Below are 15050 nucleotides of genomic sequence, written 5' to 3'. Positions count from 1 at the left end.
TAGATATGGCGGCGCCGAAGCAGGCTCGTCATCATACGGTCGAGAGTTCATCTTAATCATGGGCTGCCCTCCACCACCTTCTCTTGAAGCCGCTACATGTGCGCGACGTGGAGGCCTGCGTGATGCTTAATATTTTCCGCGCCTGATTGCATGACTGTCGCTGTGAATCTCTACGTTTATAACGTCGTCGCCTTGCTTAATCATAAACAGCAGCTCCTAATTATCCATCTTTTAGATTAAGATAGAACCTAACCTACGCTAATCTACGCTCAATACACTCATATGGATAGGGATCATGTCACAAGAATTAAACGAAAGCACATTAATTCTTGCAGCAGTAGCCTAATCCCCCCACGAAAGAAAGCAAAAAGCACATCTCTCATGATTGATCTGCAGTCTGATAACGCTGCTGCAGCCAGCAGGCGAGAGCTGGACGAAAATTATGTTATCACTCACGAGAAGTATCCCTGCATCAACAATAATACTGAGCCCAACGATCGTGTATGTGCAACGCTTAATTACATTTTAGTAACTACTAATCCGTGCTGCAGTTTTGCATAACTTTGGATTATTTTCCTTGATTAGGTGCAGGCCGATGACCCCCTGGAGCACCGAATCAGCATCCTCCAGCAACTCCTTCCTCAAGGCTTTGAAGTATTAGTCCCAACTAATTAACCCATGTTATACATTAGCGTTGGTGTACCTTCCATTGCTTTGCTGCAAAATTAATTAATGCCTTAATGGAGCCTAAACCATAGCTCTTTAGTTATATTTTTGCAACGTTTCCAAACGGGTGCAGTTGGAGCATAAAGAGGATGTGCTGCAAGTTGTCATAGAGTATGTCAAAGACATGGAGAGGGAGATCCAGGTGTCAACATGATCCTCTTAACAGTCGGATTTCCTTATTATTAGTTGATTTGTTTGTATACTAATAAAGGATATTTAATTAACCCTTAACCCCTCTTGTATAATAGTTGATTAACCCTTAACCCCTCTTGTATAAAGGATATTTAATTAACCCTTAACCCCTCTTGTATAATAGTTGATTTGTTTGTATACTAATAAAGGATATTTAATCAACCCTTAACCCCTCTTTGGCATCCAATGATACTCTTAAAAGTCGGATTTCCTTATAATTAGTTGATTTGTTTGTATACTAATAAAGGATTTTTAACTAACCCCTCTTTTGCATCTCTTTTTTGCAGGCACTCCACCATGAATTGGACATTAATAGAGTCTCCTCCTCATCAAACCAAGAAATGGGAGCTCTGTGGTGTAAAGGTCTATGCATAGTGCCACTCTCAAAACTCACGAAAGCTTTATAAGCAACAAATGTTGAGGCCTTTTATGTAATTATTTGCTTTCTTTTAGTCTTTGTGCTTTTTCACATCATGTAAATTAATGTTGGCTCCATAGTATCCTTTTGGGAACTACTAGCTTCTAAGAATGTACATTACAAGCCCACGTCTCCACCTACCATAAAAAAGATGTGCAAATGTTTTTGAATGTGCATTACAATTTACAATTTTGTATGTAAGGTCATGAAAATTGGATTTAAATTTTGGGAGAACCAAAAGAGTTATAAATCTCCAAAAGTTTCTTAAATTTTGGGAGAACCAAAAGAGTTATAAATCTCCAAAAGTTTCTTACATTGAGTATACCTAATCCAAGCTCCTTGGAGATGGCTTGGTAATAGGTTGTAAGACTTATAGGGAGGCTTATTGTGTTTGAGTAGCATTGTTTATAGCGGTGCTTATTATTGCATGGCTTTTGAGGTTCATATATATATATATATATATTTCAAGTGCATCAGCCTCAATAACTCCCCTATTACAATGTTCTAATGTACTAAAGAAGACTTTAGCTACAAGAATTACGTAATATCAAGGTAGGTGAGAGGCAACTGTTTACGAATTTTAGATATAGCAACATGGTCATTTCAACTAACGAATATCACATAGAATAAAAGTCTACAAGTAGGTAACCCACACATGCTGTGGCTAGGCCATACAATGAAAAATACTTTCCTAAGAATGGTAAATTATACCTTCATTTCAAATTTCAAAAATCCAAAAATCCTCCTTTCTCCCTGGCCCCTTTTCTCCCTCTCGCGATCATTTGGCCACGTGGAGAGGGAGTAAGTTGTGTTTGACAAAGAGTAGATAATCATACTTGTCAAACCCAGTATGTATATCAAGATGTTTCTCAACACCAGGAATTTCAAGAGATCATTAATATCTTATCACAAACATAAACAATTGGCAATGTTACATACAATAATACAATAGTATGTTTTTGATTTGGACTCTCCTTTTTTAGGGTCAAAAAATAAAATATGTTTCTTGAATTTCCACTTTCCAAGAGACCCAGCAACAATGTATCCATTCTATCAATACTTTATTCAAGAAAGTGTACGAATTTGTGTGATTTATAGGGTTATGGTTCACATATATCAATGTTTAATTCATAAAGATCAATAAATTTGTGTGAGAGGGTTATATTATCCATGTTACCATTTTAAATGCATTGTTAGATGTGATTAGATCCATTTTTATGGTAAGTTGGTGTTGGGTCTTTATGGTAAGTTTCAAGGTTGGCAATACTTGCCAATGGATCTAATTTTATTCAAAATAGCCAATTTTTATATCCAAATGAGGCCATCTCTAACGTATGTGACACCTTTACACTATTAGAGTGTACCTAAGGTTAACTTAGTCCTCCCCAATATTTTTTAAAAGTTATTTAGAACTTTCACGTATATTTATAACCTTTGTACACTTACAAAAAGAGTCTTTACACAAAGCATCTAACAAATGGATGATTTGATTACATATATTTCAACAAAATGTAGGACCTGGTTCTCTACAAGGTCATGCCCAAAATAGTTGGGACTAAAAAATGCATTTATAGGTAAGATAAAATCTTGTGATTATAGTGATAATATAATTGAAATAAGAAGGGGAAAAGATGATTGTCTAGTATCACTATATCCTTTAGACTAATATTGGTATCACCACTCTCATAGAGGCACTCCAGAAGATTCATGTCATTATTAGTGATTATCTTGGTGTAGGTGCACCACGATAATTGTCTAGTATCCTTTAGACTAATATTGGTATCACCACTCTCATAGAGGCACTCTAGAAGAGTCCTATCATTAATAGTGATTATCTTGGTGTAGGTGCACCACCCTTTATTCCTATCCGCTTAGCAACCTCACCTAGTACCAAATTCACTCACTCATGGCTAACCTACCTCAACCAAAGATGTTGAAAATCCTTTGGGAGGATGAATGCAATGTTGCCTAACCTCAGTGGATGAAGGATGTAAATGATACGTGAGGACATTCACCTATGCTTGTAAATGTAAAGGCTTTCAAAGGAAGGAGGCACACTTGGTACTCCTTTTAGCCATCCTTTATTAACACTAGTTTGGTAATAGGATAGAAACGTGTTCGTGGACATATTTATGTCCTTATATTGAAGAAATTTATGGAATTATTTGAAACACATGGATAGTGAAAATCGAACATTTCCTTTTTTCATATCATCAGGCATGTAGTGAAGGAAAATTGGGATTTTATTTTTGAGATCACATTGGTTACCTCTAAGCTTTTCAATTTTATAAAAGTTCATAGGCCAAATTACATCCTATTTTCATCTTATCACATTCATTCACATCCTATCGCATCCCATACACATCTTATCACATCCATTCACATCCATTCACATCCCATACACATCTTATCACATCCATTCACATGCTATTCCCATTTAATAGCTTTTTCTAGTTTGATATTGATAATGGGACTTTTTCTAAGTTTCTACCAATTGTTTGGCCTAATCAAAGGTTCTTTTTCTCGACGACTATTTCCATGTTCCTTCTCAATTCCTCAATTGAATTATATTCATTATTTCTCTTTTGAATAAAAGAATTCATGGGATTTGTAGAAATCAATTCTACCCATATTTTCACTTTTGGTAAATAATCATAAATTGAATTATACTAAAATTTTCTCTTCTTCCCATTTAATTTCTTGGATCTCAAATACCATGGGAATTCCTCTTTTTGCATTTGATTATTTGTATTCCAATGTCATGGGAATTCCTCTTTTTTCATCAATTATTTCTCATAAAATAAATTTATTTAAAATAAAATATCTATTATTTCAATATGCTCGGAATTTCTCTTTTCCCATCTAAATGATGGAATTCCAAATGTCATAGGAATTCCTCTTTTAACATTTAAATATTTCTCATAGATAAAATAAATTTATCTAAAATTCATCTTTGAATTTAAATGAATTATCCAATAATTCCAATATGCTAGGAATTTCTCTTTTCCCATCTCAATGATGGAATTCCAAATGTCATAGGAATCCTCTTTTAACATTTAAATGTTTCTTATAGATAAAATAAATTTATCTAAATTTTATCTTTGAATTTAATTAAAATACTCATTAATTCCAATATGCTAGGAATTTCTCTTTTTCCATCTCAATGATGGAATTTCCAAATGTCATAGGAATTCCTCTTTTAACATTAAAAATGAATTACTAGAAATTCCTCTTTTGCTTATTACTATTTATGCATAAACATAAAAATCAAAATTTCCATGATTATAATGAGAATCATTCAATTAATCTAGGATGATTAATCCTAGAATATGGTAGGAAGTCCTCTTTTCATAATATAAATGAAAATGATTTATGTGTTTATTTTTCAAAAATTTTACCATAGCTCCGTCTATTACTGATAATTCTCAATAAATTTGAAAGAATAAAGTTTAGTATTATTCATGTGACTAGAATAACCACTAATTGGATCAATATTCAATTATGGATTGATTCTTAATTTTACCATAAATTAAATAGCATAAAAGTATTAAAAGCCATTATTTTGGCCTCCAATTAGACAAGCATAGAAATTACTTTTAGATTAGAGAAATGCTTTATGAGAAGCTTCATTTGAATTGAGAATAGGTCATAGGAATGACCATTCTTTAGGGGAGAGAGAGAAATGCTTAAAAACCATTATAAATTAAGCATAAATGGAAATTTATGTATTTTTTCATTACAATACATTAAAGAACTTCAATAGTATTCAAAAGCCATTCAAATTAATGCTTCTCAAGCTTGAGAGGGGTTGAGAAGAGAAACATTTGCAGATTTAAGAAAAAGAAGATAATAATCCACACTTTACCTCCTAAATTACTTGATTTTTTGATCACAGTAGAGGCCCCCAACCAATCAATTGGTTTGGTATGTTGTTGGAGTCACCAAGGAAGATTGAAGAGAGAGAGAAGCTCCAATCTCTTTCGGAGGATTTTTAGAGGATAATAAAAAATATCATTATTTCAGTATAATACTGGCATGGTATAGTTCTCATATTTTTTTACAAAGGGCTAAGGATATATTGATAGGTGAGGGAGGCCTCTAACCAAGTCCAACTAGTTTCTAGAATTTTCTAGGTTTAGTTTGGCTGAATTTGGATAAGATTTGGACCTAGTTTGGCTCCCTTTTGATTTGGTTTGATCTAGGAGAGAGGAGAGATAAAAATATCACAATATTTTTGAGTTTAAAAATCCACCACACAAGTGAAATAGGCGCCTCCTTGAAGAGCTTCCTTCTCCTTACCAAGGTGTCAAAATTGAATCATTAGCAGGGATTTTATATTCACGTGATCACAAAATTTTTTTTGTTAATAACATGTGTGAACATGTTATTAACATGTTCACATGTTAACATGTTCACAAAAAAGCCGGTGGCAAGCGACCTGGTAATCGGGAAAAATCCCGCCGGGCTTTTGATATACCCCGGCGGGCCCGCCGGGCTTTTGCTTTGCCCGGCGGGTCCCGGCGGGGTACATTTTTCTATATATATGGGCCCGGGGGGCCCTTTGGGATTTCATTGCTGACAGCATACACAGGTAATAAAAAACTTGTGTGTGTGTTTGTGTATGTGGGTGTGTTCGTGCGGGCAGCCGCCCACTGTCGCAATGCACGGCAAGATGTGGGTGGTCCGCCACACGAGGGATGTGTGTGTGGGTGAGTTCGTGCGGGCAACCGCCCATTGTCGCAATGCGCGGTAGGATTTGGGTGGCCCGCCACACGACTGGTGTGTGTGTGTAAGGCCATTCTTCGGAATGGTGCTTATCCTGGGACACTTAGTCGGTAACGCGGCTAGTCTGTGTCCTATGGTAAGTATGGCACGCCGTAGCGGTACTAGTCGGTAACGCGGCAAGCATAGTATCGTTATGGCGATGTCACCTTCCCTTCCCTTCCCTTTGTCAAATGCGGACATATGGTCGGTAACGCGGCCAGTGTATGTTCGTATCCTATTGGTATTCCCATAGAATCGGGCGGCATTTTGTCATTAACACGGCAAGTTGGTGTCGTCCGCTAGTGCATAAAATGTTTTTTGCATATTGCGGCATTTGATCGTTAACGCGGTCGAAAAAGTGTCATAAATTTGCTTGCGTATTTCGGCATATGATCGTTAACGCGGTCGAATAAATGTCGTAAATTTGTTTGATTTGACTTGTATTGTTTTTATTGTGTTTGATCCATGCGATACTTGGTTGCTAACGCGGCATTAGTATTTCATGGATCAAAGTTTACATCATATTGTCTAACCGTTTTATTTTATAATATCGTGATTCGTAACTCAAAAAATATGAATCTCTCTCTTCTTACCCCCCTCTCTCTCATGATACACTTCATAACTCTTTCTCTATCTCTCTCATGATTCACTTCACAACACGATAGATGTGTAGATAATGATTTTTTTTATTTCTCTTAAAATATACATAATTCTTAATAATTTCTTTTTTCTCCCTCTATTTACTTAAAAATTAAAACAATACATTATTTTTCTCTTTAGGAACTCCCAAAAACATTAAAAATGTGATTTAATGTTTCTTCTCTCTATCTGTCACAACTCTCTCTTCCTCTCCTTTCTCTCTCTCTCTCATGATACACTTCACAATTCTCTCTCTCTCTCTCTCGCAATGATACACTTCACAACTCTTTCTCTCTCTCTCTCATGATACACTTCACATCTCTCTCTATCACGATAGGTATGTAGATGAGGAGTGCTTTAGGATTACAAAACATTATTTTTCTCTCTCTAGGAACTCACAAAACTATAAAAAATATCATTTAATGTTTCCTCTCTCTATCTGTCACACCTCTCTCTCTTCCTCCCCCTCTCTCTCTCTCTCTCATTCGATAATGTATACACTTCGTAAGTAATAATGCGCTTGTTGCGGTTGTCTCACGTTCGATAATGTATTGCATGATGTTGAGTTCAGTAATGTTTGATATATTCTGTTTTTGTTTGATCATTGATAAGTAATGATACACTTATTGCTGTTTTCTCATGTTTGATGATGTATTGGATGATATTGAGTTCATTAAAATTATTTTATTTTTTTATGTTTAGTGTTATTTGCTAGATTTACGAAGACGATCAACATGCTTTCTCCCGAAGAGCGCAAAATTGTTCTGCGAGCAATTCGTGTTGAAGCGGTCATCACAGTATCACAATGTACTGATGATGTCGTCAAGAAGATCAATGAGTCTGAGATACTCATGCGAGATCTCAAATATGGGAAAATGCACAGCGTCGGCTTCGAAGCGGAGGCAACGCTGAGCTGCTAGATAGACAGAAGATAGCAGATTTCAACCATCAGCACATAACACGAACCATTTTGGGGAGCATGCGAGTAGCGTGCAGTGATCTAAGAGATGCTGCCCCGCCTGAAGCCAACATGCAACGTCTACAGTTATGGGACATTGTATGGAGCGAGCAAAGGGCCAAGAGCAAGCGCATGAAGGCGTTGGATGCAGAGTCCCTCCCCAAAAGAGTGCGAATTGCCCAGGACGTCGCTGCAACGTCCAGTCAGGCAGATGCAAGTGGTACAGGTGTCATTAATCGTACCATCTACAATTCTATGTGCACACATCTTATTGGCATCCCACACGAAGCTCTTCACGAAGGACGAACAATTGGCTCCGGTGTGTTTGGAACAGTAAAAGAGTATGCAATTAAAGGTATATCATTTTTACCGGAGCACATCACTTTTTGCGGAAAGCACTACAAAGGAGAAGGCAGCGTGAAGTTCGAGAGCTTCCAGGCAGAGCAGGGTATGCAAGTGCTACATCCATCGATTGTCCGATGCATTGCCTTTACAAAAGAGGCTCCTTGGATCACAATTTTCCCGTACTATAATGGCGGCGCTCTTGGTGATACTCTTCTGAAGGTTCCCTTTAGATTCAGTGAGTTCACCAGAGCCATTTTTCGTTTGGATCGAGGATGGAGACAACCCCCGCCTGATAATATCCCTTTAGGTCATCTAGAACTTTCAAAAATAAAAGAGGTAGTAATAAATATGCCACATATTATGCATGCCCTGGTGGAAGGTGTAGCGGCAGCACATATGGCAGGTATTGTACATACCGACCTACATCCTTTTAATGTAGTGTTGGATTATACAAAAGAGCTAAAGCCACGCATAGGTCTTATCGATTGGGGGTTGCTGCTGAGAGCGCCCAAAAATGGGTGTCTCTCAATTTTGTTTTTGAAGCAGACAAGAACCCGGAGAAGGTGGCACAGGCAGTCTCCTACGCAGACAGAGAGCGAAATAAACGGCCGTGGATTGCCCCAGAGCTTTATGATCCATTTTTGGCAGATGCATACACTCCTGCATCTGATGTTTTTGCCTTGGGATATTTATTACAAACTTTATATGACTTTTGGAAGAAAGTGCAAGAGTTGTGGATGGATAATAGTTCCCATGACAAAGTTACCATGGATACTATTATTCATAGAGTCAAAAATTGGATGTTTCTGCCTAATCGCGATGAGCGAAAATCAATTTTGCAAGTAGTTGAATTTTTTAGGTCACTAAATACTGACCCTACGAGGGCACAACGTCCTCTTGTAGAGCTATCGGTGGCATTCACCCCGACTTTGTAATGATACAGTATCAAGAGATGAAGTTTCAGGAATTTGAGAATTTGATGTGTCCAATGTTTCAAAATTTTGTTTCTCTTCAAAATTTGATGTGTCCAATGTTTCAAAATTTTGTTTCTCTCTTCATTGAGTCTTTGCAATATCTCTCTCCTCTTCTGGTGTTTAAGTTTATGTTTTCTCTTCAAAATTTGATGTGCGAGCATTGTTTGAAGTGTTTTTGGAGTCAAGTGGATATTTCTCATCGAGTCTTTGCAATACATATCTCCTCTCGTTGTGTTTGACTTCAAGATTTTGAGAGCAATGGTCAATTTATCTTACGTTGATCTTTACAGTTCATTAAAATCCTAAAGTCGTTTACGTTCATGCAGATATGGAGCAGGCACAAGCGAACGAGCATCAGGAGTTAGCCAAGAAGGCATACGAGAGAATGAAGGCCCTTGCACATGGCCTGACAGCCCGCGAAGCTACAAGAACAGCGTGCAGATTATCGAAATGGACAAATCCAACTTATGCCCAATGGAAAGACATAAACAAACGGGTAACCACAGAGATGATAAAGGCAATATGGCCATGTCCAGATGGCGAGATAAAGAAGGGAAGATGGAAGATTTCTCGTTGCACTCACAATGATATCAAAACTAATGCCCAGCGCATTTTCTTGGAGGTGTACGGCCGTCCTCTCCATAACGCCGACGCTCCACTGTATTTTGCTAAAATGCTATATGCTCACTTTATACTGGAAACTCCAGTGGACTTCGCCTCCAGAGAGGCCACTGTCAACACCCACGACATACGTGAAGAGACAGTTACATTCACAAGAGAAGAACTTGCTCTCATGGTGGAGGGCGCCGGACTGGAGTTAAACCAGGTCAAAGAAAGCTTAGGGGCACAGCTAGCAGAGAAGGAGAAAGAAGCTGACCGATTAACTCAAGCGTCAACTCCTCCCCCGGCCAATAGAGGAATTCAAGAGCAGCTAACAAAGATCAGCCAAGACGTGCAGAGCATCTCTTCACGTATTGCTCCTGTGCGCCAAGGAAACCACATCTCTCATTTTTTGATACATCCTGATCTTGTGGGAGTTTCTGCTGAGGCTACAAGTTCCTCCACCCCCCAATGTCCTGTATGTTAGAAAGTATTCGATGGGTGGAGCGGCCAGTATATACTACCATGTGGACACTACTACCACTTAATATGTTTAGTGAGACAAATGCAAAATACTTCCACATGTGCATTGTGCAATGTCCCAATAAATCAAGGTATTTATACAGTGTTCGGTATGGCTAGCGAATATAAACCACCAGGACCTTTAGATGTAACTCCTAGTGCAATTCGCAATTTATTTCAAGATGAGAGCTAAGCAAAACAAATTCTACTTTTGTATTGATAATTTCTCCAAATATGATCATTTGTACAAGTACTTTTTATTAAATTAATGAAGTGACTTCTTCCTCTATGTCAGTATCTTGCTCCAAAATTCTTTCACCGTTTACTCTCTCGTCTGCTAAATTAAGCTCATCTAAGTCAATGTCTAAATTGTCTTCTATCTCAAGGGTGGTGCACAACGTACGTCCAACATCAAAGTTCTCGTCTACTACATCTTCACAATTGTACATCCATCTGGGCATATCTTCTTCATACTCTTCGCTTTCGATGTCTCGCAAGATCTTTTCATTGCAGTACATGTAAACAAGTTTATCTGCTCGATCTGCAAGAAGTTTATCTGCTCGATCTGCAAGAAGTCGATTGCAAGCATATAACAATGAATACACAAATGAAAAAACAACAAATCACTCACGTATAACTACTTCGAAACTATCATGCACATTGCACCCCCAATGAAGGATGCCTTTTGTACCCAATTAAGGATACTTTACACAATCAAAGATCTATGCTTGCCCAATACTCTAGTATAGGACAATAGACCTTCTCTAACATTCACAAAAAAAAATCAAAGATCTATGCTTGCCCAATACTCTAGTATAGGACAATAGACCCTTGTCTACTCTAAACTATATCAAGTATCAAGAACCAATACAAGCCCCTAAGTAGGACTCTTGGCTCCATCAAACCATTCATAAAGCAGAATGAGGTAGATTACGTACGTGGCTCAAATGCAAAGCTGAATGACTCCAAATTTGTCCCTAAATCTCCGCAAGTATTAGCTACGAACCACACCCTGCCCCCAGTTCAAAGAACTAAGGACGAGTGGCCCAATAGCCTTAGGAGTGCCTACAAGGAAAGACGACAGCCCCTAAAATAAGGACGTTCTTCCCAAGAGGACACTTCTAGCAACTCGAGAGCTCTACAAGTACTTTGAGGAGAGATATCACGCCCCCAAAACAAGGACTATCTTCCCAAAAGTTGTACGATGGGTGTCGGGCAGTGTTTATATACAGAATAATACCCCGCCGGTGTTTTTTGTTTTCCCCGGCGGGCCCGTCGGGCTTTTACCTTTCCCGGCGGGCCCGCCGGGAAAACCTCATACCCCGGCGGGCCCGCCGGGAATGGTAGAAGCCCGGAGGTGTTACTGGAATAGTGGGTTCCGGCAGGTCATTTCTCAGGTCATGTGAATATACAATGTGATCACAAGTTTTAATATGTTAACAATAGGTTTTGTTAACATGATCACGAAATTGTGAAGACGTTAATGAAATCCCTGATCATTAGACCCAAAATATCTCATTTTTTAGTAGTACTCATAGTTTTTTTACTAATAAACCTTGTCCTTAGTCAACTCTTCATCTTATGTGAGCATTTACTCATTTTTGGGAGTTTTTCTTTTATAAATTGGATTTATCTCCTCCCTACACTTAGATTGATCCTATTGGTCCATAGGAACCTTAATCGGACCATGATCCAAAAATTTCTGAAAATCTAGACCCTTAGACTAAGATCCTTTATACTTCTTTTCAATTAATTCCAAATGCACATTGGAAAGTTCTTTTTGAATTTTTGTTTCTGGGGAAACCATTTTAGACACTAGGAGGATTTTTATATCAATAAATATCTCAATTTTGGATTACCTCTCTCTAGACATTTTCTCTCTCTAGGCTAAAATAGGGTAAAACAGAATCTTTTTTTTATTTCAAAGAGGGAAATAATTACAAGATCAGAAGGGGAGCTTCTTACACCTGTACACCTCAAAAGCTGGAGGGAGGAATCTTACAGCGTAAAGCAACCTGCCGAGCCTGTAAGATAAACTCATCAATGCGGGCCCATCGTACTCTCTGTGTCTCCTCCTCCTTTTGTGATAAATCCCTCTCTACGGGAATCTCAAAATCCTCAAGCATATCCTTAGCAACATATCCATCATTTGCCATGATATCTAGGATAGCCTGTCGATGATTAGTGCTACCGATGGGCTCCATGACAAAAGATCCACAGTCATTTTTGCTGACCTTGGGTACAAGTCGTCTATCCTCCAAAGGTGATATAGGCCAAACTCTACACTACTACACCAACAAGTCGGACACCTTGGCATCACACGATGGCAAGCTGCATCTCTGCCAAGTTTTATCTCCACTCCCTCATAGAGTGCTCTGCACGGTAGTATGTGATCTGTCTCTCCATGTCAACCTCATGGACTAACTGTATTTGGTGCTCAGACTCTTGGTGTGACTCCTACCTCTCCAGAGTGAGTTGTGACACATGTTTGTGACAAAGCTCATCTAGCTCAATATCCTAAAAAGTGAAAGTGATCAATATTAAGATAAATACAAGAAAGCTTACTTGAGCAATGGGAAAATAATTTAAACAATTTTCTCACATGGCAAGGGGGTATTGGTAAAGGTGATGCTACACCAACTCTCTCCTTGGCTTGGCCTGAAGTAAAAGCCTAGGTGTGAAACTATGCAGGGCCCTACACAAGCAAGATAAAATATAGGTGGATAACTCCCCAAGGTGGAAATAAACATCATAATTGAATTACTGTAGAAGGGTTTGGGAGAATACTGTGCTAGTGGTCGGCTCCGATAAGAGAGCCACGACATGTCGAATAGACTTTGTGGCGCATGATGGAATTGGTGACCAATTTGCACACCTAGCTCATGCACTGTGGCAAATGGTAGCATCTCCAATCCACGAAGTGTCTGAATTGTAGGTGGGAGAAGCCTAGCCTGGTCACTGTGCCTCCTGTCCTGCCTCCTGTCCTGGTCCTGAAGGTGGCCCACACCTAGCTCATGCACTGTGGCAAATGGTAGCATCTCCAATCCACGAAGTGTCTGAATTGTAGGTGGGAGAAGCCTAGCATGGTCACTGTGCCTCCTGTCCTGGTCCTGAAGGTGGCCCACACCATGGCCAGTGTGTCAGGTCGATGATCATGATAATCTACCTCAACCCCCAACATGAACTCTACATATAACTATTGTGATAATTGTTGTGCGAGGTAGATCAAAATCTCATGGTGATGGGGTAAGGAACCATAATACACCACATATCACAATAGAGTGTGGACTGCGATAGCTGCATGGGTGCATGAAGCCACCTTAAGCGGCCCTCTAGTCGACTTGCCCATCCTCATGAATGAACAAATGTAATGTCCTCTCTCTGATAGAGGGCAGTTGAGATACCTCTCAATGAGACAAGTTGTGACGTACTCATCCACCTTGCTGTGTATCTAGCCATGCTATCAAAGACTCTACATCATCGAGGGAACGTAGAGTCTCCAGCATACCCTCCAACGATGCAACAAGATGCATGGTGGAGGGACGTGGACCTCTCTATCCGTGAAGCTGACTGTATGAAGCCTCTGAGAGTGCAACCATCTCAAGGGGGATGGTCTCTAGATGTGCCTCACAAGCCATGATAAAAAATGTAGGGTGGCACGTAACCGAAAAGTCATCTCTCTCTCTCTCTCTCTCGTAATAGTTTTGTGATGCAGCTACACTCAAGAGAGATCGGATCAACAAGATATTACTCAAACTTTTGTAACATTCATATCAAGATAGCCATTGGAAAATAGTTAGTGCATTTGCAAGTCTGAATGGTAAATACCATGAACTCATAATTCCCCCATAGCTAGTTCTAAGAAATGTCTTAAAGACATCACCCTCAAATAACCTAATATAATCGTAACCTATCATCATATCTATCTTTATGAAGTATCACACTCAACAAAGCCAATGAACAAATTCATTCTTCCTCACAACAAAAAATATTTAATCTTTATATTAAATATTTTGTCCTTATAATCAACACACACTTTTGTATATCCTTCTTGTCCACTAGGAGAACTAGTTCACTCTATGGTGACTTGCTAGGCCTCAATGCCCTATCCGTAAGTACTCTTAAATATATCTAATCTCTTCATCTCCCCTTAGATTGACTTAACCTATAAAATTGTTTAAAAAATGGTTGTGCCCTAAGGTATATGGTCTACCCGAGTTTGGAGGAAACATGTCTGAGTATTTGTACATCATAAAACAAAAGGAGATTTGTATTTTTTGAGGTGGATATCAAGTGTATAATAAATAATGTAGTGATGGGGGGAGAGAGAGAAAGATAATGCACTTATAATGGAGTACTACATGAACTCAAGGGAGTACCACCATAGAAATGGAAGCTCGGGGCTCCAAGAAAGTATGATTTTGATTAGTCAAATGATTAGATGCTCCTTATTAGAATTTGTTCGCTTATATTCTTTCCCACCTTTTCACACTCATTAATGTTGGGCCTCCATACTTGCCCGGTCATATCCATGCCCATGGGCTCCCTTTATGTCCAAGACCAAGTCCCCTTCATTACAGATAATGTCTTATCTTCTAAAACTAGAAAACATAAATCATTAAAAAAAATATATGAAGGAACAAATGACAAGGACATATATCAATTGAAAATACACAACTTACATAAGTGTGAAAATCCTTAAAAATCAAACGTCATTGAACAAAATAAAGATAAAAATTGGTTGCATTATTCCGCACATATAAAATATGCAAGATTTCAAGGTCATACATGCCTACCTTTCCCAAAGAGACATCTTTTATCTAGTAATTACCTTCAAGTTTTAATATAGATTTCAGTTATTAATACAGATTTGAGTTACTATTGATCCCACCAAAAAAAAAACGAAAAGAGA

At 38.5% G+C, this 15050-nt stretch overlaps 1 protein-coding gene across 1 annotated transcript; it reads left to right on the top strand.

Moving 5' to 3' along the window:
• The first annotated feature begins 219 nt into the window (after positions 1-219).
• On the top strand, positions 220-1465 carry LOC147614977 (uncharacterized). Its single transcript, XM_086779826.1, has 4 exons — positions 220-501; positions 586-654; positions 800-868; positions 1206-1465. Exons 1-4 carry the CDS (start codon positions 283-285, stop codon positions 1323-1325), a joined length of 477 nt encoding a protein of 158 aa, XP_086635952.1. The 5' UTR covers positions 220-282; the 3' UTR covers positions 1326-1465.
• The last annotated feature ends 13585 nt before the right edge of the window (positions 1466-15050 follow it).

Source organism: Cibotium barometz, chromosome 41, assembly GCF_041138505.1.
Source record: "Cibotium barometz isolate CiBa-2024 chromosome 41, ASM4113850v1, whole genome shotgun sequence".
NCBI lineage: Eukaryota > Viridiplantae > Streptophyta > Polypodiopsida > Cyatheales > Cibotiaceae > Cibotium > Cibotium barometz.
Note: the sequence above shows the minus strand (reverse complement) of the source record. Positions and strands in the feature narration are given on the sequence as shown.

Excerpts from the sequence above, each read along its gene's own strand:
- LOC147614977 (XM_086779826.1), top strand. The coding sequence starts at position 283 with ATGGATAGGGATCATGTCACAAGAATTAAACGAAAGCACATTAATTCT. Across the intron at positions 502-585 it reads ATACTGAGCCCAACGATCGT|GTGCAGGCCGATGACCCCCT; the intron begins GTATGTGCAACG and ends TTCCTTGATTAG. Across the intron at positions 869-1,205 it reads ACATGGAGAGGGAGATCCAG|GCACTCCACCATGAATTGGA; the intron begins GTGTCAACATGA and ends TCTTTTTTGCAG.